This window comes from Diabrotica undecimpunctata, chromosome 4 (genome assembly GCF_040954645.1).
Source record: "Diabrotica undecimpunctata isolate CICGRU chromosome 4, icDiaUnde3, whole genome shotgun sequence".
Taxonomy (NCBI): domain Eukaryota; kingdom Metazoa; phylum Arthropoda; class Insecta; order Coleoptera; family Chrysomelidae; genus Diabrotica; species Diabrotica undecimpunctata.
The window spans coordinates 71,350,125-71,377,356 of record NC_092806.1 but is presented as its reverse complement, the minus strand read 5'-3'; the positions used below and the strand labels follow the sequence as shown (position 1 = coordinate 71,377,356).

General features: G+C 31.1%; 1 protein-coding gene across 15 annotated transcripts in view; it reads right to left on the bottom strand.

Annotated features, from left to right (window-relative positions):
* Positions 1 to 27,232, bottom strand: part of Samuel (SAM-motif ubiquitously expressed punctatedly localized protein) — a 626,277-nt gene that overhangs the window by 117,141 nt on the left and 481,904 nt on the right. For all 15 annotated transcript variants that reach the window (XM_072529705.1, XM_072529707.1, XM_072529706.1 and 12 more), the window contains 2 exons: positions 25,965 to 26,214; positions 16,476 to 16,742 (listed from right to left, as the gene is read on the bottom strand). In XM_072529705.1, coding sequence (XP_072385806.1) covers positions 16,476 to 16,742; positions 25,965 to 26,214 — 517 coding nt within the window. The remainder of the gene's footprint in view (positions 1 to 16,475; positions 16,743 to 25,964; positions 26,215 to 27,232) is intronic.

The following is a 27,232-nucleotide window of genomic DNA, read 5'->3' as shown; positions in this document are numbered from 1 at the left end:
AATGTTCATTTACAATTTACTTTATTTATATACAATCATTACCTTCTGGAAGTTTAACTGGTTTAGAAATTGTAGTTTTGTAAAAAATTCGAAAAAATTCATTTTTTTATGCCAGAACAAAAAACCATCTTTTTTTTTTCAGAAATTTTGAAATTCGTGCCTTTACTTTAATCTCGGATTTTTTCAAAACTAAACCATTTAAACCAGTTAAACTTTACAATGTAACATTTGTATTCAAATTAAGTAAATTCGAAATAAACAACAAATAGTTTCAACCCGAGTTGTTTTAGCAGGGGTGAGCTTGTTACTTTGTGCGTCACAAAAAATATAAGCGGACTTTATTGTAGTTATAACATACCTTGATTTTCATGAAATATACTTTTACCTGTGGTCATTTTAAAGAATTTTTTAAGGTCTTTAAATAAGTTTCTATAAGTTTACCATAAAAAAGGTTTTCCGGTAATTTAACATCATATGTTTGGACTTTTGTATTCGATGAATAAAAGTATATTTTCGATCTACCATAACTTTGTTAATATTAAGCTTAAGGTCATAATAAAACACGTATATCTCTGTTTTATAAGCTTTATTTTATATTCATACAGTTTTCTCGATAAAATCTAAATTTTTGGAGGTATTTGTGAAAAACCGTTTTTTTTTTTCGCAAATACCCTCGAAAAAACAAATTTTTTCATTGTTTTTTTGACGTTTCATTTGTGGACTTTCACTCACGAATAACCAGAAAAATATCGACTTTTCGAAAACTCTTAAAATTCACTATTCTAACAATTACATTGTATGTTTTATTAACTTTTTCCACTCCTGAGTTGGGGTGGTAACCACCCCCACAGGAAAATCACAAAATTTTATGCAAATATAAGCATACAAAAAGAATTCTGAGCAGAAAACTGTCATATTCTGGACTATTTATAAATCACATAAATTTGTTTTAGTGGCGTCATCTACATGTTAAGTCCGTGACCTAGTAAGTTATACTGATGCGAAATAACGATTCATATAAAAAAGAATTTTCTTAAAATTTCCTACTGTTTTCATTAAGACACTCAATTTAAAAATTAATTAAAAAACCTATTTCTGTAACTGTTTTTAATTTACACGTGTTTATATCATTTCAGAAAATATTTTTATTGTTTTTTACAATATTTACAATATCTAAACCTGTACGTTTGGTAATGAACAAACGTACTAAAGTAAGAACAAACTGACTAAAATAAGACATATGACCTTTTCTTGTTCAGTTTGTATTTACATACTTTCTGCTTCAATTACCAGGAGAAGTTATTTCCAAATTTATTTATCTTTATTTCTAATTGAATTTTTTTTTATAGTTTTTACCTTTAGTCATACAGCTAATCCCTTATATGTATATATAAGGTGTTAATCTGTAGTGTTTAATGTATGTGTGTGTGTGTTAAGTAAATGCCTTATTACTAAGTAAGGTTGGCTTATCTTTACTACAAAGAATTATTTATTATTATCTAAATTACTGCGTCAACTTGGGTGAATACTGATCCGACAAAAGAAATGTTTGTAAATAAAACTTTCCATGTTTTCGGATAAAAATTCCGGCCGGATTCAAACTCACGACCCTGAGTTTTTACGTACAGTAAGTTTATTATATCTAAATTACTGCGTCAACTTGGGTGAATAGCGATCCGACAAAAAAGATTTTTTTTAAATAAAAATTCCCATTTTTTTCCATAAAAATCGCAGCCGGATTCAAACTTACGACTGCCCGAGTTTTTACGTTTAGTAAGTTGGTGCTCTTACTGCTGACTACTATTTTTAGATTAAAATGAATAATAATAGCTTTTAGAATTCTTAAAATTCCAGATGTTATTATCATTCCCTATAATTTTGTAGTAAATAGCCTGTAAGTAAGACCAAATATATTTTACATCTCCCCAGTAATACAACAGCTCGAGAGAAATCGTCGATTTCCTATTTTAAAGTAATTTTAATTGTTACTTTTAGTTAAACACACTTGAGAACTAATTATTTAGCTCATTAATTAAATTGTTTCCTCATTTCAACGCTTTCTAGATGTGTTCAACATATGTAATCAATGTATTAAGAGTTCTTTAATGGTTTCTATTATGTGTATTACTTTTAAGCGCTGCAGTTAAATTTATATTACAAATTTTCATAAATCACAAAATTATATTATTTGGAAAACCGTATTTAAATAGTGAATAATATAATATAATAAAAAAATAATGTTCAGAACTCTTTAACATGATGAAATAATTGTAAACATTTGAAAAAGGCGAGCAATCAAGAAATGTTTTGATTGTTTAAATAAACCACTTATACTAGGCACACACTAAAACTTTTGCACAAATGATAGAAAGAATAAAAACATATTTTTAAGAAAAATCACTTTTTCTTCAGAAGAATCACTTTTGTTGTTTTGAAAGAATTCGCCTTTCAAATCAATAGAATTTTGCATTTAAACGAACCAACCTTCGAAGCATTTGTTCTTAGCTTTCTATCGTCAATTTTTGAACATAAACCACTGCCAACTACTTCAATCGGTTTCTATCCTGAGTAACATACATACTTCCAATTTGTTTCAGCTATTCTTTTTATTTCGTCTACCGATATGTCAGTTCAAAATATGTATCTGAGAAATAAGATTTGTGTACGCTTCGATCACCTCATCTGGTATATTAAACATTAACGGCGTAGTTTATTTTTGTTTTTCAGGAATGTAAAAAAATCACACGCTGTCAAGTCAGAACTATATGAGGAATGGCATACAAAGCCTCGAATACTCCATGGCTAGTTATATGAGCCATGTGGCAGCTGGCATTATCTTGATGCAAGAGGATGCGCCGATTCCAGTTGTTTTTGTAGAGTTCATCAATATTTTCAAGAATAAATATATATATATATATATATATATATATACTACTCAGCATTCTTCAATGAAATCATGTCAACATGTCCCTTTTTTCAAAAGAAAAAACTTGCAACCATTTATTTGCCAATGGTGCAAAAGCAGTCTACTTTCATTGGCTTTGACTTATCTTGAAATACCCATACCTTTGATTGGTTTTTCGTTTCGGACTTACAGAAATATATTGTTGTTATCATTACTTGCTAGGATATTTCGTACTAAATTTGAGCTGCTTTCGTTGAATTATTTGAGTGTGGTGCAGCACCAATCAACACATGAACAACAGACAACTGGATATATATCTCACTGCCAAATAGCCATACAAAATTGTTTTTATTTAACTGATACCTATGTCCAATGATGCACGAATCTCATTCGCAATTGGCAATTCGCTTTCATCGTGCCGCGCATGACATTGACATTTCAAAGACAGTAGCTGTGGCTAAACAGTCTTCACTGAATTCGTCACTGAGGCTGGTGCGTCAATCCTTTAATTCTTTAAACAATCGTTGATCAGTTAATGGGTCTAAGGCTTTATAACAAATTTCAAGACAAAAAATAATTTCGCGATGTATTTACCTTTTTTTTCAAGAAATTTTTTGTTTACGATCAATTTTCAATCTATCAAAATTCTTTACCTTAAGAAATGTCAACATTTATGAAAATTATATTTACGAAGGCCAGTGACTTTTGCTATAAAGCTCCGTGCAAAACTTTTAGTGTATGTCTTCGTATTTAGCAATGCCTTTTAATAGTAATTTAAAAGATAGGGACAATATGGGACGAAAAAAAAATAATTGGTATAAAAACATGTATGAAATCTACTCTTCTTTGGGTCAGTTGGGCACCAAATAAGTGCATAGAAGAGCACATTGGCGACATTTTTTGTAACCACCTTTTTTGTGTAAATATTAAAATCTGAAACTAACAATTAACAGAGAAGTACAAAGATTTAATGACAAAATTTCATGTTCATGAAATCCATGTTTCAAGTGCGTACCTGAAAATGGCTTGCTAAGATTTTTGGATATCAAGAGTTTTGGTCTTTTTGAAACAGTGTCTGTTAGTAAAAGTAGTTTTCTTAGTACAAAAGTTACAAAACCTACAAAACACTTCTTTGTTAAACCGGATTGAAAATTTGAAGATTTTATGTAATATGAAGAATGAAACTTATTATTAATAAGATTATGTTATACGTAAATCATGAGGAAAACCATAATACTCTAAGGGAAATTCATGATTTACCTACGCAGTATTTGCTTCAATATCTACGATTCTCTCAATACCGGCAGCAAATTTTATTCTTATCAAGCACTCTGGAATGGTAACCCTAAATATTGAGTGCTGCTGGAGAAGTAGGAATGAAATCAGCAATAAGTACACTACAATACACTATTATATAAGCTAGATATGATTATTTATTACCCAGTGATAAAGATATCTAACCCAATCAAGCTGATGTAGAAATCGACGAACAAAAATACCTGTTTATAAATGGGAAGAAAAACCAACGGGATAACAGGAACATTGTATACATTAACGCATTGATTTAACTACTTTTGTGTATATTATACATACAGCAAATTAGAGAACTTTTCTATGACAAATCAATATACTCAATAACTGCATCCACAACAATATTAAGTATATCCAAATTTATTTTATTCCACTGTTCTCTTCTATCAAACCTCACAAATAATTAAGACAGTACTTAAAACAAATTAAGGACCACTAGTCCTTATTCAGTCAATCAGTAATCAGATTTTTTTCTGTGGAATAGTACAATCACAGTTATGGTCAAACTATTTAGTAAATACGCTCTAATTATCATATAACGTGTAGGATTGCGGTCATAATTGGAGCGCTGGCAAGAAGTCAAGGATTAATCTGAATTTATAATAGTCAAGTAGATTGTAGAGCAGGTTTGACTTATTAAAATAAAAATTTGTATTTTGTAATACTTTCTATTTGATTTTTCGTGTTTTACAATTAAATTCAAAGAATAAGTTTTCTTTTTACTTCTTTTACGTTAGGAACTACTTTTCCAGTTTTTCTAATTTATTTTTCTTTGTTTTTTTTCTACTTCAGCATTTGATAGAATACAGATTAAAAACTGTTTAGTTTTATGGTTTCGGCAAATTAGGAACGCAGTGTAAACAAAATCATCTTAATATATTTCATTGACATCTTAATTATTTTTACTAGCATCTTAATATGCAAAATGTTTAATATAATTTCAATAGTTTAAGTAAATGAGCCAGTATGTATTTAATTATTAGCGTAAAGGAAATTACCAAAAACAATTTACTATGTGTTCTTGGCATTTGCACAATGAAATGTCTTAGGATTTGGTTGGACGTCTGGGTTTAGATTCTAGTTACCAGGTGGGTTGAAGATTTTGCTTTAGCTTTCGTCTATCTGATTATCTCATTAGGTTTTAGCCTAAATTATTAAACTGCACTGTTAGTCATTGTTCATATTTTTTCATTTTTCGTTACTTTCTATAGTAGTGCTACTTCTTGATGTATATTACACAATTTGTATCTTAAAAACGTATTTCAAATTTTGTTTACTTTTGAAAAACAACTTGCTTTTACTATATAATTATTACATACACTTATCTTTCTATTTGCTTTTATCACTGTGCGAAATTGGCATCCCTAATTATCTAAGAATTCTTAATTCTTTAATATTCATTTGTAATTCTTTCTTTTAATTAGGTCAACATTTGGTGCCTTTCCTGCATTTTTAGCGTACCGCTTACATCAGACCTAATGTCAGAAAAAAAGTGGTACAGTAGGTGGTACTGTAGACTAGCGCGAAGCTTCATACTATATTTTCTGCATTTTTAAATTTCAAATATTATTTTTAAAATTAAATAAAGTAATTTGATTACTTACTTATTATTTTAATTAAACGTGTAATTTTAATAATTACATGGTAAATCTATAGATGATCCAAATAAACAAAAAAAATAATATTTAAGAATTACATAAAACTGCTGTAAGTTAATTTATCCTCGTTATATATTTATACTACTACAGGATACACAAATACCGGTGTAATATTACCCACGCTAGCCCTATCTCTCTCGCACTGTGTGACGTCACGTGCGAAGCAAAGTTTCTATTAGAACACTAACGTGTACACTAACGTTGTGAACCGTGAACGCTTGAATATTTGGCACCTTATCTTATAAGATGTGTAGTTTATAATGTTTTTATTTTTTCTTGAGTATAAGTTTTCTGATTATTGAAAAATAAAAAAACATTTTTCGACGTTTTGCTACATAAAGTGTATATATTCATATTTAAAATAAAATTTTACAATAACAAAATTAGAGAACATTTTTTTAAATGAATGTGTTACCTGAACATTTAAAATTAGAGAAAATTGTTTAAAATGAATGTGTTACAAAATATCTTCGAACTTTGACTTGCATTTTTTACCATTAGCTTAATTTACAATGTTTCAGTAATGGATTCGGCAGACAATTATTCATACTAAAGATTTATTGAATATTTTATACTATTTTATTAAAATTTATTTCTTAAAATTAACAAACTTTGACATATTTTTGTCGAGTTTTCTCTTAATTCTGTTCATTTCTCTTAATCTTATATATGTGTGTGTCCTACTGAGACATAGGAGTACCTCAAATGGTATCGTGGTATTCTCAATCGGAGCTAAAGTTTTTTGTGACAGTTGTTGAAAGATTTTAGGCTTTTTTAATAAAGAGCTTTCATGGATTGTACAAAACAATGATTCCATTTTTAGTGTAGCTTCCCACAATTCTTCGTTTGGGTACAAAATAGAACATCTAAAGACTGTCTGTCGCCAATCTGGTTAAATATATGTCTCGTAAGTTTGTGTAGGATGTCCTAAACTATATTTATGTTTAAATTTGTATGCAAGAAAACCAGCAACATACTTCAAAGAGTCTCGATGAATTTTTTCTTTCACCTCATAGTTGTCTGCGACTTTCAAAACGTCATCGTCAATAATATGATGCTCCTCCAAGTAGTGAGCTTCTATAAATATATTTTAAAGTACTTTGTCCTCTTCAGATTAAGATTTTTTCGAATCTTCAGTTTTTTCTACCAAATTAGACAGCATTTTTTTGTGTCAAGCAAATATCTTCTGACGCCAAAATATGGCTTGGCAATTGAGTACTTTTTATTGAGCTGTTACTTACGCAGGATTCATTTCAATAGTATTGCGACATTCTGTCCGCCGCCGAATGTTTTTCTAAAATATACCAACTTAATCTATATCTATTGTCGAAGGATGATAATTTGCACCACCCATTCCTCGAATATAAGAAAAAAAAATCGGTTGCCTGTAAAGTCGGTTTTACGGGCGAAGATTTTACGTGACAACGTCTTTTTCTCGGTAGAATATTTATTGATATGAATATTATTAAATTGCACAATAGGAACAAGGAATTGAATGAAAATAAGAATTGCACAAATTTTAACTATAGAAATATATTTTGTTTACTAAAACATTGTACATGTAAACTTAAACTTAACTAATTTCTATTTGAGTGATTTTGTTGAGGATAGGACGATGATAGGAGAAATATGAAATGAAAGGAAGTGTTTCTGCTGTAATGTGTCTTGAACGCCAAGAACGCTCGAGAAAGACAGAGACACAAGCACGGAAGCACGCACCGATTCAACGCGCCTAATTCTCTAGTGCTGCGCGCGCAGCGGACCGATCATGTTTGAGTGGGAGAGAGACGCAAGGCATTCGGTGGTCCGGCGGGCCTCTCTCTCGTTCGGTGACTCACTGTAACAGACGTGAGCGGGCGTTGCACTTTTTCATGAATGACTCCGAGCCACAACCTAATTTAAGACGTTGTCACGTCAAAAAGTTCTCTCCCACATCTTGATTCAACCTCGAAGTTAAAATATAGTCAACGTTGTATTTTGCTTGTAGGTAAGAAACTCTTTCGGAGATCTATTAGTAAAAAATATTCCTTTTTGAAATGGAATAAGTACTTTATGTTTACCAACCCGTATTGAATAATTGACCATTTCTGACATTTTATCCAGTAGACGTGACTGCTTATCTAAATATGTACCAAATGCATTTCGTGTTGGAGAATTGGCAACGAACTTACATCGAGAATTTAATAGATCAAGCCAATCATTAAATAGCTGAACAACTACAGCAACTTCTTTCCAGTAACTATCTTTTGGCATAAGTCCATTTTCTCCTGCATAACTAATGGCTTTTGCTACAAAATTTGACTATAATTGAATTGCAGGTCTCAGTCTTTGCCTCATTAAGCCTTTTAAACAGAAATGATGTAGTGTCAATTTTTGTGCACTTGTCAATTCTGAAGTTGATATATTTAGTAGCACTTCAAAGTAATCCTTGTTGATTATTTTATTGCCAATAATAAAACCATGATCAATTACATGATTTCGGGCAAGTTTAATCAAATGTGGAGGATCTGCAAAAACAAAAATATTTAAAGTCTTATCACAGGGGTGATTATTATGTAAAAACAATTCATCTACCGCACGATGCACAAATACATCTACCGGGACAGGGAATCCTACATCTTGAATACCGTAGTACCCCGTACTGTTGCTTCGCAGGTGACGTCATGTGCGTCTGAGTACACATTTCTATTCCTTAAGTAGCATACCGGTATTTGTGTATCGTGATAATACTTTACAACTAACTTTTATTATTATCATTAACAGTTATCAGATTATAGAAAGTTCCAAAATAAATAAACAACGAAATATTTATTATGTAATGGATTCGACTATTACCTGATGGAAGTTCATTTTATCAGGGGATAAAACACTGAAAACTTTTATTTTCAACAATTTTACCAAAAATTATTAATTAAGTATCACTACAGCTGTTTCGGCAGAGTGCCTTTTTCAAGTGAGCTGTTTTTGTTATGCGTCCAACACTTTATAGTCTTTAACTAAATAAGTTGAGGAGGGTAGAACTGTTTGTCACAAGTTGGTCATTTAGAATTATATCTGTATTTGTTTTTCTATTATTGAAAGCCCTGTTGTATTCTGTGATGCGTTTTTTGAAGGTTCTGCCCGTTTGACCGATGTAAGTTTTTGGGCAGTCACCATATGTAAGTTTGTATACCCCACTGCATAAATGCTTTTTCTTTTGGCTCTTGTTATTCTTAATATATTTGCCTAATTTTTTGTTTGTTCTGAAAGCTAGCATTATTCCTTTCTTTTTTATGCGTTTGGCTATTTTTGGTTATATCTTGCCTGTATATGTAATTGAGCAGAAAGTACTGCGTTTTTCTCTGTTAGTGAAAATACTAATTTCAGGGCTTTCTTACGTAGTTTTGGTTTAAAATTTGGTTTATTGTCCGTTCATTGTAGCCATTATTTTCTACTATTTGTTTAATGATATTCAATTCTATCTGGAAATTGTTTTTTGACGTGGGAATTTCTAGTAATCTATGTAACATACTAAAATATTTAATACTCAAAAGCATAAAAAAGGAAAAAAGCTGCCGGACTAATACATACGTAGATGAAAGTTGTTCGGTCAATCGCGGAGAGCAGAGCAGATCGAATCACCTCGATACGTTTATATAAAAGGCATTCTTCGGAATACATTAGGCCACCGAGCTGGTTTTTCAAATGACTACGATGACGTTTTGATAATAAATAAGTGTATCGATTCTAAAATTAAATCTGCTGCCTGCTTACTAGATGGAATTGTTACGAAAGTGGGTTTGGTTTAAGCTACCGAGTGAGATATAAAAATAATATCAATATATCAGAGAAGTTAAATGATAATTATAAGAGTAATTAATGTAAGTGTAGAAGATAACTTGATTATGTTCCGAAATATCTATAAAAATATATAAACTTACCTGTCATTTATCACTACGTAAATATTCAATGAGTCTACTACATTTTTTTCAAGATTTCTTGTTACGTTCTTGGATCTTGGAATATAAATAATCCGTTTTTGTTTTCCGTAAGTATAATTTTTATTTAATGGTACTGATTCAAGAATATGCATAAGAAAAGGACAAAGAAAAGGTTTTAACATACATACGTATACAGAAATAGAAAAATACAATAATAAAACAACAACCAACCTGCCTAACTGATCACAAGTTTAACATAATCGTCTAATATTGTCCATGTTTTATCCATTCCAGACACTTAAAATCTAACATGGCAATTCTAGATATGTATTAGTAATCTCCATAAAGTTGGGGTTACCACAACATAGTCGTTTTTATATTTAGCAATGTATTATTTTAATATAATTATTGTTTAGAAAATATAATACTAAAAGAAAATGTATCACCTTCTACAGAATTATTAGAAATCTACTTTTCAACTATATCAATGAGATAAACTTAATCAAACCACTTTTTTCGTATTTCTAATTTAAATCCTCCTCACTTGATTTAGTTCAGTTCTGGTTCAAATGCCAGCATCACTTAGATTTTTCATCAAACCAAAACGAATAAGTCAACCACAACTATTTGGTTTATTTGTTTTTGCCGCTCGTAATCTCAGTGCTTAAATCAGGAATATCTGCTACATTTCACACGGATCTCGATGACCCTCTTTCCCACAGTAAGTACCAAAAAAAAATGATAAACCATAAGATGGAATTACAAGTCAGTTCCAAGTTGTGAGTCTGTTAGTGTTACCGAAGGAATCAGGAAGTGGCAGTTGATCTGGTTAATAATGAGCAATTATGGCACTGATAATTATTTCTCATAGACATGACTTGATTATATATGCAGCATGCAAGAACGGATTACTTTATTTAGTCTTATTTATTCTTTGAATCGTTACGGTAGATATAATGCATCGACGACAGCGGCGCACGCACTCTATTGACAATTTGTGTGAAAGCATTAGAATAGTTTTTAAGTTTAGTTTATTAAAAATACTAATTTAATGCTTTATATATACAATATAATTATATCATTATAACAAAAGATATACTTTTATGTTTTTGTAAAATACTTGATTGGTTTAAATTCATTTTATGTAAAACTGAATAATCTTGATTATATTAAAACATAAAAATTTAGAACATTCCAACATGAAAATTGTATTCTGTACATCAAAGTGTCTTTGAAATATTTTCAAATAATAAATCGCTTATTTTAGAAACAACCTAAGTTACATTTTGACGATTTTGAATTTATAACACTAACATCTATTTCTGTGTTTATACACAATTTAATGCAGAATACACCTAAGTTCCGTAAGCAAAGTTGATTTTATATCGATTTAAAATGTTTATATATTTTTGAAACCACCTTAGTCCCGAACTAAGGTTGTTTCTGCACTAAATTGTCAGTTGTCATTTTGCATATCAACATTTACCATAACATATAAAATTCATAGTGTTTCTTGTGTTTGTTCTTATTGCTGCTTACAAAAAGTTGTCTGTATATTGTAAGAAAAACGCTCATATTTTAATATTATTATGAACAACGATCAATTAACCACTAGTGCTGAAAACGCTAAGGATGGAGAGCCTATTACTAAAAGGCGTAAGGGAATTAGGAAATCGGATGAATATCAGCGTAATGTTATTAGAAACTCTAGAGTTAAAGGGGAAACATATATTAGCTACAAAAATAAAGCCATACAATCAAAGCAAATAGGACCTTAGTGCAAGTATGACAATAAAAATATAATATTTTTGAGTTTGTAAAATACATTTTTTAGGTGTCTTCTCAAATGTTTTGAAAAAGTGAACAAAGATCAAAGGAACATTATTTTTGGTAATTTTGACGGTATGACAACAAAAAATAAACAGGATATATATCTACAAGGATTAATAGAAATAATGGAGGTGTCTAGAAGACGAAAACGTAATGAAGGGGGTAAAGATAGGACAAGAAGTTACAAGCTCTTTGATAATGTTGATCAGACTAAAAAAAGATATGCGAAAGTGCTTTTTAAATATTTACGCCATTGGAAGACTAAGGCAAAAGAGAATAAAAGACTTGGGGTATGTGGTGTGATACCTACAGATAAATAGAAAAAAATATAAAAGGGAACATTATTGATGCTGAAACTAGGGAACTTATCCGTAGTCACATAACTGCATTTCCCGTCAAAGAACTTCATTATTGTGGTAAGGAATTTAAGTACTTAGACGCGAAACTTAATATAAAAATAATGCCCGAATCATTTATTAAAAAGTATAAAGAGAGTTCAGTAAAATACAGGTACTACAATAAATTTTTTCATGAAAATTTTAACCTATATGTTGGTACGCCACAAATTGAGATAAGCAATGTCTGTGAGGAGCTTAAAATTAAGAGCCCTAGTCTTGGTGAAACAGCAAAAAAAGTAGCGGTTGCCAAGAAAGTCGTACACTGACGTTGAAGTAAAAAGTTTTACACTGCCCTACATGATCAAGTTGAGGAATGCATTCAAAGAGATTATGTAAAAGCAATCGCCTTCGATTTTATGCAGAACTTTCAACTTCCTGCAATTCCTGTACAAGACCTATTTTATTTGTCGCTGTTTACCGATAATGTTTTTTGCATCACCAATACGAAGTCACGAAAATCCGTTCTTTATATTTATCACGAAGCAGAAGCACAAAACAGCCGTATGAAGTCTGCAGCTTTCTATTAGATTATATTGAAAAATATATTGGAACAGATGTAAAAGAACTACGCCTGTTTTCTGACAACTGCCCAGGTCAAAACAAAAACCACTGCGTTACAAGAATGTGTTTGGCTTTAGCCAATACAAGCAGATTTCAAAGATTTAACAATTTTTCCCACTTTGAGGTCACTTATTTCTTCCCTGTCACCAAGTTTTTGGTTTTACTAAAAGAAATCTCAGAAAATTTGACCAAGTTTATAACATCCATAAGTATACGGAGATCATTGTTACCGCAAGTGCCCAAAACTTATTCACGGTCTGTGAAATTAAAAGGGAAAGTATTATAAATTTTAAAGACTGGTGGCCTAGGTACTATAAGTCTGCATGTGCATTGCCCGAGACACAGAAGTTAACAAGGGACCAACGAATTTCGTTATCTAATTCGAAAATTCACTAATTATTGCTCAAAAGTGTCTCTAAGCTTCGAAAAAAAAAATATTTTTCAAGTTATTGTTTAAAAATTACTTTGTATTTGATATAATCAATTTTAGTCAGAAAATTTGTCTACGGATTGTCCACCTCCATTTTCCTTCCGAAAACAACTAAAAGCGTTCTCGATATGCTGAAGCCGACCAAAGCGATTAGATTCGATACAATAGCGGTCACGAGTGATCGGAATACTCCAATAATTCAAAGAGATCTTCATTGAAATAAAAGTCATTTATTGATGTTTCACGCTGGTACAATGGTACAGATGTGTTCTCGCGTAAACTCTTGTACGTGACACGGTGGTAAAAACGAAAGACCCGGAACGTGACCACCGGCTTTTTGAGAAGCGACTTCTTGCAGCACTGTGGATTCACTACCAACTAACACAGAACCGTATCTATACAGATTTTACTCCACATTACTACATAATAATTATCCATATCCCTTTCATATACTTTATATTTATTTGTCACAAAAATTAATACAATAAAGTTATTATGTTAGTTATTAAATGTTCAATGAAATATTATAAATTGCTATTAATTTGAAGATATTTAATTAGGTTTTTAAATTAAGTTTCGCAATATATTGCATCACTAACATATTTTAAAGTTCATCTACTATTCTACCATCTATTTAAAGTTTTTCAAAGAAGAGTAGTTATTAAGAGGATTATTAGATGTATTTACCAATAAATGGTCAATATTATCAACTTAATATTGGATGAAGAATACTCATTTGCCAGTGTGGTACGAAATGTCTGCATTTAAAAAACCGTGATTTCAAATTTTAAAACCTTGAATTCGTCATCGCATTCTAATACAGTACGTTTTTAGAAACTGGACAGTCAATATCAATGTTAAAAAATATGTTATTAACAGTTCGTAATATATAATTTCAAGCAATCGGAAGATGTTTAAATAATATCAAAGATTGTGCTTTCTTATCAATCATTAACTGCTTGTTAATCACTGAAATAATGCTTTGATCCCAAAATGACACAATTGTTAATTAACTGTGAACTCAACAGTTTATTAATATTATACATTGAATTAATGGAATACGCATCAAACAGTCTTAAACCTAACTTCTGAATATGTATAGGACCATTTTAAATTACAATTAAATTGACCACGTACTAATTTCAAAAAGATGCACACCAGACATAATTAATGTCAGAACGTATCGCGGAGCAAACTCTAACTCAGATAATTATCTGCTACGGACAAAAATGAGAGAGAAAATCGCAACAGTGGAATGAAGAAATAATTGACTAAAAATTAAATAAATGTTGAAGTATTCAAGAGCCCAACAAAGCAACAAGGATAACAAAATGCTTTCCAAATAAAAATTAACAGAGGGCAAGATACTGCGGAGTAGGCAGTCATAACGGAATTTGCATAGAAAGTTGTCAAAGAAGGAAAGAAAGAAAGAAATTGTGGAGTGATATGATGATAAATGTAGAATCGTAATAGGAAAAAAAGGCAAGCTCGGGTTGCAAACTCAACAAAAAAAAAAACACTAGAAACAGCACGAAAACTAATAATGAGAAGAGAGTACAAGCGACTAGAACATGCAGAAGAAAGGAAAGAGAGGCTTTGAAAAAAACAAGAAATTATTAAGTATAATAATAGACACAAAAGCAAAAAATTTAGGCCAAGGCTGGGGGAACTACTAAAAGACAAACAAAAAAAATTAAAAAGATGAAGAAAATATTTGAGTAAAACCTAAACAAAGACAATCAGGATGAACAAAACGGGAGAACATATTATACTGCAGGTGCAGAGCATCATATTGAGAATACAAGCTATGCAGAAATGATACGTCTAATCAAGAATTAAAACAATCGAGGATCGGCACTGTGCAAAACAATCCATTATCTAATAACAATAATATGGACAAAGGATAAATGTCGGAAGAATGGACAGTTGGCCTTCTACTACCAATATATAAGAAGCGAGATAAGACGATATGCCAGAATCATAGACCAATTACATTGTTAAATATAGTATACAAAATCAGTGATTACCAAAATGGATTCAAACCAAATAGAGCTACCACAGACAATATATTCATACTAAACATGATTCAAGAAAAAGCTTATAAATGCGACATACAACTATACAGACTGAAAACAAAATACTAAAAGATATTCGAGACCTGATTATAACTAACAAATATATCAGCCTCATAACAATGACGTTGTAGGGGTCAAAAGCTGCAGTAACCTGCAGAAGACGCACTATCAACCATGCTGTTCAACCTAGTTCTTGATGCGGTCAAGAACCGCAAATGTTACCGGCCAAATAAATACCCAATCGGTACAAATCACTGCATATCCAGATGATTCTCAGAATCAAGCTGTCAATTGGAGTGTGGAGTGCAGGGAAATTGACTCCAAAGTATGAAAACGGGGGTTTAAAACAAGTGAAACAAAAACCAAGTACATGACAGTTAAAAGGACATCTGACAATGAAAATAATATCGCAATAGACAACTATACCATCGAAGATATGGACGCCTTTACCTATTTGGATACATAAATCTATCAAAAGAATTCCTTAAGTAACGAAATGAATGTACGTATTGCCAGTGAAAATCATATCTACTATGCTAATAAAAAATCAATATCATAACATTAATAGAACTCAGAGTAACGTATGGATGTGAGACCAAGACTTTTTAGAGAAAGGCAATAAGAAAAGTTATATTATACAATATTACATATTACATATAACCACGAGGGGATTAGACAAGGGTACAATATCAGCCCTTGTATTGTTATTATTGTAATTAAAAAAATACTAAATACAAAATTCCACTAGTAAGAGAGGATGTGGTGAGATGGGTACGAGAATGTCGTCCAAGCGTTGCTACTCACATATGACTATTTGAAGAACAACTTCCACGAATTGACATTAGTAAACCAGAAATAGTCAAAAAACTGTACAAAAACAAAAAATAACAGAAAGAGCTATCTAAGAACACCATTCAAGGGGAGATATGAAAACTGACAGAATCAACATCTACTACTGTCAGAAGACAAAAATACTACTACCAATTGGGAATTTTTTTTTGCAGAAAATATTTTTTTTTTTTTCGAGTAATATTCAGGGATATAATGTTGACATTCGATATATCGTGTACAAACGATTTTCATAAATTTCTATTATTAGTTTAAATTAAAAAAATCTTCCGAAAATAGTTGCTGCCGTTTATAATGCCCACAATAGCGGGAAATGTTAACGCTAGATCTGATAATGGCCTCAATAGGATTTTATTTAAATGTTTAAATTACAGACATTATGTGAACTATACAATTAACAAAAAAATATATAAACAAATTGGTATTAGTATTAAGAGTAATAATTAAATACGTTAATTCTCAACTGAACTCATATTTTTTTTATGTTTTTTACAAGCTTATTTTTTTAGTAAAGAAAAGTATTGTATAATTGCCTCACCTGTGTATACTCTGCGCAAATGTCAATACTCGATATGAAGTTACACACATCATCAACGGACCAGTTTGAGATGTCTTCATGTAATTTGGGGCTTTCACTTTCTGACCTTTTGGGAATTCTCGTCACAGAACAGCCAGCACCTGTCGGACTACTTCTCGGGCTACCTCCTAGAGGAGTTTTGGTTCGTGGCCTTTTCGCAGGAGGTGCAGCGGCGGAGAGATCTAAAGGGGAGGAGGACTCTGGACGTTTGATGTTTTTAAGTAAACCCTATAAAAATTAATATCTTATTACACAATTTCTCCGAATATAACAATTTTTTTTATTTATATATCAGAAAAATAATACATAGTCTTGAGAATATTGCTCTGAATACAGCCGCCAAATTATTAATTAGGTCTTTTATTATACCTTAGGGTATAATAAAAGACTAGGGTGCTTATTTGAGTTCAGAAATACCTTTGTCTTTGTCTAGTGTTTAATAACAATAGAAGTAAAAGGAAATAAATAAAATTCTATACAATACACTTAAATATAATCTTAAAATATCTTGGAAAATTATTACACGTATAAACAAATCAATTTGACATATCAATATCACCCTATCCTGAGAAACTAAAATTTGCAGCCCAATTAAATTAAATTGCCTTTAGCAAATAATATATACTATTTTACAGAAATCAATTTTAATTAAAACAATCTATACAAATAAATTTTATTTTTTGTTCCGTTTCAACACTTTATGCGTCTGCAGTATTGTTGTCAACAACCCGTTAACTTTATTGTTCTTTTGTCAAAATCTCTAGCTAAAGCTCGTTCCATTGTTCTAATTACACGGAATCAAAGGTCCTAACAATCCTTTCCATATCTTTTGGGCTTCTTAAATATCCTTGACTATGGTTTACCAATAGATAATAAATTTGTTTGTACTTACAAATACTGCAATACTCAAATACTACAAACTTCTCATAATCAGCATTACTAGTCTAGAAAAGTTGATACCACTTTTAAACGCTCCTTACGAAATTACGATTACACCGTTAAAAAATGCCGGCAGTAGTTTACGTCCAGGATTCGATGTTCTTCTCCCAAAGGTCAGCAACAAATAATCTCTTCCTCGGTTTTCAACAATTTATTCTAAATCAAAACTCTTTTCTCTCTTTTCTCTAACCAGTGATCTTTTATTACTTCAAAACCATCCAAATTCCCGAGTTCTCAAAATAAACTTTCAACTTTCCCAATTTTATGTTTTAAAAATAACCTGACAATGGAACCTAATAATTAGCTTTCTAGAAAATTTTCCAGAGTTTTTAAAACCATTACAAGGCATAACAGAAAAATATGAAAACCGTTAATCGCTTATATTTTGTATATTCAAACCGTTGAGAAAACAGGTATGTCCCATGATTTTTGTTAACGAAACAAAATTGTTGATTATTTATATTTTAAATTTAATAACTATCCTAAAAACGCTTTTAACACATGCAAAAAAAACGGGTGTGGCAGTCCAGTGGGACTGCCGGTGGAAGTCAAACTTCTATACACGCATTCGCCGTTACAAATTTATTTGGGAGTCAATCTGCACAATCATTACATATGTAATTCTATAGATAAGACATAGCAGAAAGAGAAACAGAATTAATATTAACTTACTAACAATGAAGGATTGAATCAATATTTTGATGAAAATGTATATTTTTATTTTCATATATGTATGAACGGAGTTGGATGCAAAAATTTTTTTACACATATTCTGAAGTAAAATTCATTGTTTATTTTGTTATTAATATAATAATACAATACAAATTAAACTGCAATATTGCAAAAAAATACACTACAATACAGTGCAACATAATTCCATATAATAATACAATACAAATTAAAATGCAATATCCATAAGTATTTAAAAATGATAATGTAATAATATTAATAAAAAAGTTCTCCCTGACTGGGAATCGAACCCCGGTCTCCCGCGTGACAGGCGGAGATACTGACTACTATACTACCGAGGACATGACACAAAGATATTTCAAAATTGACAGTTCTGGATCATACAGTGATTTATTGAGATTATTATTTTGAAATACAAAAGACTAATATAATTATGAACATTTAATAAATAATACAAAACATATCACATAAATAATATTAATAAATATTTTATTATATGTATATTATATGTATAAATATCTTTATATAATATATATAATATTAAATTCTATATACAAAAGGAACATTTTTATATTCGAGAGAGGAAGAGAGAGAAAATATATCTTCTGTCTCTCTCTAACTAATTATCTTACATATGTAATGATTTCACAGATTCACTCCCATACAAATTTCCAACGTGGAGCGCGCGTATAGAAGTATAACTTCAAAAACCATGTGAATATAATAAGAGGATCCTCTCTGTCAGCTCGTTTATTTTAAGGATAAAACAAAATCGCTCTGACACGTCGATTTTTAACCTTTTTCTAATATCTAACGCTGTCAAAGTTTCGATATATCAATGAATCCCCATCATATAACAGCCACACCACCAATTTTTTTTAAATAGCAAAGTAGGTTATCAAACTCTTACTCCAAAAATATATTGTACTAATATTTTTGGTTATATATATTAACTGATTAAATGGTAAAAAATTTTCATCTGTTACATTGATAAATTACAATAATGAAAACTCTAAATTTTAGTTAAATAATTGTACAAGATGTTCATCAGTTACATGTTGACAGTAGTATATTTTTTTTTTGGTTTTCTCCACATTTTGTAACATTTATCAAGTTATGATATTACATTTTTGTAAAACTTCCTGACGTAGAGCAGCAATGTTTTGTGTAATTATCTGGTACATCTTAAACTTTGGGCAACCCTCTAAGAAAAATCTAATGGTGTAAAATCTGGTGATCGCCGTGTCATTCTATAAGTCCACGTCGTCCAGTCTACCGTTAAGGAAAAACTGGATGTTTAAATAGTTTCGGATTCTGCGTACTTGAGACGAACCTCCGTCTTACTTAAAAAATGATGTCCTGGTGAAAATCTTGTGGATGGTTTGTGATTATCGCGGTTATTGCAGGTATTATTTTATTATTCAACATATTAAGATATTTTCGTAATTTTAATTTCTGTCAAAGCATATTGAACCCACAAGATAACTGCTCAATACACCTGCTTATACATTTAACTTTTCCGAAAATTGTTTTCATCTTTCTAAAAGACTCATTAATATTCAGCTCAGTAAGATGCTATTGTTCGAAATTACATAAACAACATGTCACAAAAAAAGTAGATCCCTTGTTTATGGAATTTTACTCCTCGAACAATAGCACTCACTGAGCTGACCATTAATAAGTCTCTTAGCAAGATGGTAGTACTATACTATACATTGTGATTAGACCAGGCCTAACATTGTGAGGCAAAACGTGGTCATTCAAATAAAATATAGCTTCGTCACTAAAGTAAACCTGATTAAATAATCTGGATATTGTTCAAAAGTGCTGGTTATAATTTAACAATACGTCATTCGTCTGTCTGCATCATCTTTGGTTAGTTCGTGAACCACTTGCAGTCTATATGAATGTCATCTGTAGTCTTCTACAGATGACACTGTAGTGGATTTTCTACCAGACAGCTTTTTGTTTGAAAGCTGCCAGTTAAAAAAAATAAAAACAATTGATCTAATATAATGTCCATTGGTTGTAATAGTTACGCCCAGCTTTCCCCAAAACAATAATTGTTTTACATTTGTCGGCTAAATTCCGAACGTGAGCTATTTTTAAAACTAAAGCCTAACAAAACTTTAATGCAGTTAACAAGAAATATTTAATAATACGTTTTTAAAAATGGTTTTACTTTTTTTATACAGCTTTTTAATAAATAAATAATAGGCCAAGTACATAAAGTAAAATAGTACAGGTAAAAATATCCCATTTTGTTTTTTAAAGGTTGCTTAAAGTTAGTGGAGAAGAAACAAAAAACAGGTTAATTTGTATTATTTAATCAGTAAATAAATAAGTACACATTATTGGTGTAATATATCTTTTGAATCAGATTTTGATAAACTTTCGTATAAAGTGTGACGTAATCTGCTTTGCTATAAAAAAATTAGTGTTTGACTGTCGTCTGATGGGGAGTTCACCGAAATACCGAAACATTAATAGATTCTATCTTTAAAATAAACGAGTTGACAGAGGAGGGTAAAACTTTATCCTCTCTTTGTATAAACATTTATAGAAATTTACTTTATTTTACAATGTTATAACACACAAGTATATTTTTAGTACACGAGAAAGCTAAACTATAAATAGGGTACACGATAAGCACCATATAAATATATGACTAGGAAAAAATAATTAGAGCAACCACAAAGAAAATAAGAAAACTCAAACATAACTAAATATCAAGATAAAAGGCAAGTGCTCCGAACAAAAAACTGTTAATAAATAAATTATTATAATTACTATAATAAGTAGCGAGTTCCGTTCTAATTTTCGCGATATATAAACACATAAAAATGATAAGAACATCACACTTTTAAATATAAATATGAGTTACCAATTTTTACAAAAGCAATATGCTATTACTTTATTTGTTTGCAACTGGCAGCTCCTTACAAATGCAAAGCTTCACTAATCTGCAAACAGCAGGTAAAGTGGTCAAACTGAAATCCTCCCTATTCACTTACAAATAACAATACAAACCCATGGATTATATACCCAACAGGTATGAAAATCGTGGGTCAGTGTTGGAAAATTAAAATGGGACAGATTCCTATGTTAAATAAAATTAATGTTAAAGGAGATACATTGTATTGATATGTAATATTTAAGCAATGTGCATAAATTAAAAACTTAATGATTTGCTTATAAATTATGGATTTTCATTCATTCCTCTTTTTTTGTGTCTGATTTGTTGTCCGGCCCTATTGGAATGATTACATATTGACTAAGTTCTTGAATGTTATTATCAACAGTCCACAATCTTTCTTTCTCTTTTTTACGTGGTTTGCGGTATTGGTCCAGTTATCTTTCGTTACGTTTTTTTTTGAAATTTGATAAAAGTTGTTTGACATCCTTGAATCTAAAATTTGTATTTTGGCAGGCCACTTCACCTTTTACTTAAGCCCATATTAACTCTATTGAATTTAGTTGACAATGATAAGGTGTCGAACGTAATACCGTTATTCCTTGAGTTTTTGCCATTTCACCAATGACATATTTTTACAGTACGATTTATTTTGCCTTACAATTCGTAATAATTTTGTTTTAAGCATAGTCTGATCATACGGTATTGTTTTGCGTTGAAGCCAGCCAATTATATCTATTCTTCGTTCACAAATTGTTGAGAGCACGAAATATGCCTCAAACTCATAAAACGGTCGTAAATCATAGGCGTTCCTAAGGTGTTTATTCATTAAATAATAATATAATGTTTTAATACTGTTATATATAATATTGATAATATTTTAGTACTAATGTATTTAGCAAAAAAACAATTAAAACTTTCACGACTAATGTTGGTTATTATATTATATTAATAAAAATAAGAATTTAACCATTAACAATTTTGTAAATAAGAATACCTTATCTCTTTGGATATTTCAATACTAATCTTCGCGTTTAATGACTTTACTAGAAAACCTGGAATTCATATCTGAAGGTACTATTCGTTGCAAGATAATTAAGATGGAATTCCCCAGATTTTTAATAATATAATTATATTCGAAACTTAACTTAAAAGGGTGAAGTTATTACGAACGAAAACAATTTTTTTGTTTAGTACGTTTTTGATCGCATGTAATTTACGGCTCGTCGGCGTTTCCGCGTCTACGGCAGTAATTAGCGTCTCGAATATTTCTTTTGAGAATTATATGCAGTGCGTGAGTGATTTTTTATTCCATATACCTACGAACATATACGTACCTTTCGCTCGTGCTCGTTTTGTTGGATTGTTTGTGATGGCTTCATCATCAAGTTTTACACCGGTACTGTTGCGTACAGTCAGTAAGTCTGTCTATTCACCAAGAGAGAAGACTATTGTCCTGAATGTTCACGATGCTCTGGTTTCTCAGAATCCCACAAATACTGTTCGCAACATAGTCGAAAGTTGTGCCAACATGACTGGCGTAGGAGAGTCAACTTTATATAGGTTCCTATCAGAAAGAAAAAAACACAGTATAGCTAACCCAAATACAAACGAAAACTTAAAGAGAGGAAAAAAGCCTATTGAAATTGATGCATTTGCCAAAAATGGTATTCGAAGGAAAATTCATGGATTTTTTTTCAAAAAAGAAATACCAAACCTAAACACAATTTTACAAGAAGTTAGAGACGACCCGGATTTGCCTCATATCGGACGAACTAAATTGTGGCAAGTTTTAAAAGCATTAAATTTCCGGTGGGAGAAATCAGACCGAAAATCACTTTTGATTGACCGGGAGGAGAAGATGATGTTGGAGAAGAAATTATCTAAGATTCATACGAAAATTCCGGACTGAAGAAAGGCCCATCTTCTACCAGGATGAAACGTGGGTAAACTCAGGTCATACTCTAAAAAAAATTTGGTCAGATAAAAATATATTAAGCTCCAGGCAAGCCTTTATGGAAGGTTGGTCTACTGGTATCTCCCCACCTTCTGGTAAAGGCAGTAGATTAATAATTTCTCACATTGGCAGTGAAAAAGGATTTGTTAAGCATGGTTTGTTGGAATTTCATTCCAAAAGCACAAAAGACTAACACGAGGAGATGACAGCTGATGTTTTCGAAGAGTATTTTGAGCAAATGATTGAACACATACCACCAAATTCAATTATAGTATTAGATAATGAACCTTATCATTCACGACTAGTAGAAAGACTTTTAACGAATGCGTGGAAAAAACAGGATATTCTTAACTGGCTGCGGAATAAGTATCTGCCTTACGAAGATGGAATGGTAAAAGCAGAACTTTTAAAAATTGCCCGGCAACACAAATCTAAGTTCAAGAAATACGTAGTTTACAAAATGGCGGAAAGGCGAAACATCACAGTCTTTAGACTTCCACCCTACCACTGCGAAATAAATCCAATTGAACTCATTTGGGCACAAATGAAAAGTTATGTGGCTAGAAAAAATACGTCATATAAAATACAAGCTGTACGTGAATTGTTATACGAGTCTTTATAACATATTACAAAACAAAACTGGAAAGATGCAGTAAGACATGTAATAGAAGAAGAACAAAAAATGTGGGATCTTGATAACATAATTGATGCGACCGTAGAGATTATTAACCTAATTATTAACCCTCAAGACGACTCGGATTCCGAAGTTGATCCTATTTATTTTGAATTTGAATAGTTTTCTAATCGTAATTATATAAGGTAAGTAATAGTAGTTATAATCGTAAGGTATTAAAGGAGAAAGGCGCAAAATGTCGCCTGTCAAAATGTTCAATGTGTTTTAAATGTATCCATTTTTTTTTCAAATCCTGAGAAAACTAAAAAGCATTTTTGAAAATTTAAAGGCAGAATGAAATATTTTTTAGAATAAATAAAAAGTTTCTTTTGCATGCAATATTTTCAATTAAAAATTATACTATATTTTCTCTTTGATTTTCACCCCTGTTACATAACATATTAAAATAAACATTGTAGAAGTTTTCAGGGACTTTCTGCCCTGAGTAATAATGTAATCTTTCATTCTGCGTTTAAATTTTTCAAAAATCTCCGGATTCGATAATAATGGATACATTTAAAACACATTGGAAATTTTGCCAGGCGACATTTGGCGCCTTTTTCCTTAATTAAATAAATGCATCTTTTACAAATGGCAAGAAACTTTTTATTTTTGAATAAAATAAATAAGTTTTATTAAAAAATACAATTTACATAAGTACAATTTAAAAAATATATTTATTTAGTTCAAATAAATGTTTCAATCATATACTCTACGACACTGGTCGTTCATCTCTAACCATTCAAAATACCCCCGTAATAGCATTAAAAGGTATTGTATTCCTTCAGATATAAGGTGAGTTAGTCGAAAACGTCTTAAACCGTCAGTTTTAGGTTGGTTTTTACTATTATATCGTATTACTTATCCTCTCTGTATTTCAGTTTTCTAATTAGGGTTAAACTTGTAGTGAGCTATCAACAAATTGTGAACCGACTGTACTTTTTTTCATAAGACCGTCGCTAACTTTTCCACTAATTTTGAGAGATAGCTGGCGTTATTGAAGACAATGACAGCATTATTTGGTAGAAAATTCAATACCTGAGAAAAGCAATCCTCATTTCATTTCTACGTGGTAATCTTTAGTGGATTTTGAAACGAACTGAAATAAACCATTCTGCACAAAATCATGTTTCCTACTAATGTGTATGATTATTAATCTTCGACCATTTCCTGTGGAAGCATTTAAACCAGCAGAATATCATTCTAGAAAGGCTTGTCAAGAACTTTCTTTAAGCCAGGTTTCATCTAAATAGAAAATGCATCTTCCTTCTAATCTATGTAAATCTTTTTATCCTTTTTAAATATTGCCTTTGCCAACAAATTTTTTTTTCTGCATCGGTTAATATAGGTTTTTTTCTTTAATTTTTATAAAAAAATGATTTCTGTAGGTAGACAAGGCAAATATGATTTGTTAAATTCGTCAAAGTCATTAATAAAGGATTATTCCCTAATCAGACAAAGTATTTTGGGTATTTAATAGTATAGATATGCCTTATAAATCTAAAAATAGTACTACTATTAAAAGAGAGAAGTTGCTTCGTAAAAAATTGAGAGCGGAAAGAAAATACAGGTATAAAATATCCGTGTCTAAGATAAACGTTTTCCAAAATTTGTGATTTATATTTTCTTATTATCATTAGTTTTAGGAGTTTTAATTCCATGGGGTGGTTTTTAAAGTATATATAACTAAACTAATTAATGCATATTTCGTAATTTTTCAAAAAAAACCTAGGTTTCAGCTACATCCGTACGTCAATGGTCTATGGTCTTGAAGATAACCCGCAACTTCTATTTGAACATTTGCATTTGTAATGATCTGCCAGTTGTAAGCAAATAGACTTTTGTAAAGGCATGTGTACAAATAACACAGCTACATATATTAAAAAGGTATTAATTTAAATTTAAACGCTACATTTTTAAAATTTTTATTGCTATATCTGATCTATATATATTTGGTGGCACAGTGGTAAGAGCGTCAACTCTTTACTCAGCGTCAACGGTTTACTAAGTGTAAAAACTCAGTGGTCATGAGTTCGAATCCTGATGGGATGGGAATTTTTATTTAAAAAAATCTCTGTCGGATTGGTACTTACTCAAGGTACCGCAATCATTCAGATATAATAAGCTATTGTTTGTAAAGGCAATGAAGCCCACTTTAAATAGTAACAAAGCATTTGCTTAACACACAAACTATAACCTACACAAAAATAACTACAACCTTCACAAAAAAAAGATAAAAGAGATGTGACAAAAAGTCTATATAAACAAAAATTTTACCTGTAGCTCAGCTTCCTTGGCGGTCTTCACCAATGCCATCAAAGTTTGTGTCGATGACATATCAATTAGAGGTGGAAACATAGCAGCCCCCGTTACGTTGCTAAAGGGATTCATGACAGAAAAATCCGGCCTCTTATTACTTGCATCATTCTCTTTGTTTTGTGGTGTGATAGGAAGAAGACTGGGAAACGCTGGCTTGAATCTAGGATCGATGGGTGGCGGAAAACCATTTCTTGCAGCATTAAAATAACTGAAACAGAAAATTTTATTATTCGTTTGTGCAATAACGAGTTTCGATTTTTTTATTATTAGATATTATTGTAGATCATGCAGTATTTCCAGATGAAACATCTTTTTTTAAATGGAACTGTTAACATTTAAAACTGTAGATACTGGTCAGACACCAATCCTCATTGGTTGGCCTATATCAACCCCATTGGCCTATACTCAGTATCCTGAAAGAGTTAATGTTTAGACAGAAATTGTTGGCAACAACATTTTGGGTCCATTTTTTATTGGAGGAACGTTGACAGCTCAAAAATATTTAGATATGCTACAAAACGACATTATTCCAACTATTGCCGCGTTATATCCCGATAACAAAATTCACAAGTGCCTACTAATTTAATATGGTTTCAACAAGATGGCGCACCACCACATTATGCGCGGGAAATGCGTGATTATTTCTTCTTCTTCTTCAGCCTTAAGTAAACCAACTTTGGACATAGGCCTCCCCCAAATCAATCCATTTTTTTTCTATTTTGCGCCACTTGCTGCTATCTCATTTGTGGTCTTCCTCTGCTTCTCTTTCCTAGCCATGGTCTCCATTGTTGTATTTCGTGGTTCCATCTTTTATCCTTCAGTCGGGCATTGTGTCCTGTGAAGCTCCATTTTAATTTGGCAGCATGTTCTCCGACGTTTTTTACTTTGGTTTTGCTTCTAATCCATTTGTTTGTTTTCTGTCTATAAGTTTCACCCCGAGCATTGATCTTTCCATCGCTCTTTGTGCCTTTACTATTTTATCCATATTAGACTTGGTGAGTGTCCACGTCTGTAAACCATACGTGAGTATAGGGAGGATACACGAATCGTAAATTCTGGTTTTAAAATATTATTCTCTTTTAGAGCTTTTCAAGATCCAACTCAGTTTTCCAAATCCTGCCCACGCTAACATTATTCTTCTGGTAATTTCGGCAGTTTGATTTTCTTTGTTAACTTTCATTATAATGATAATTATCTGTCCCAGGTAGATGTATTCGCTTACTGTT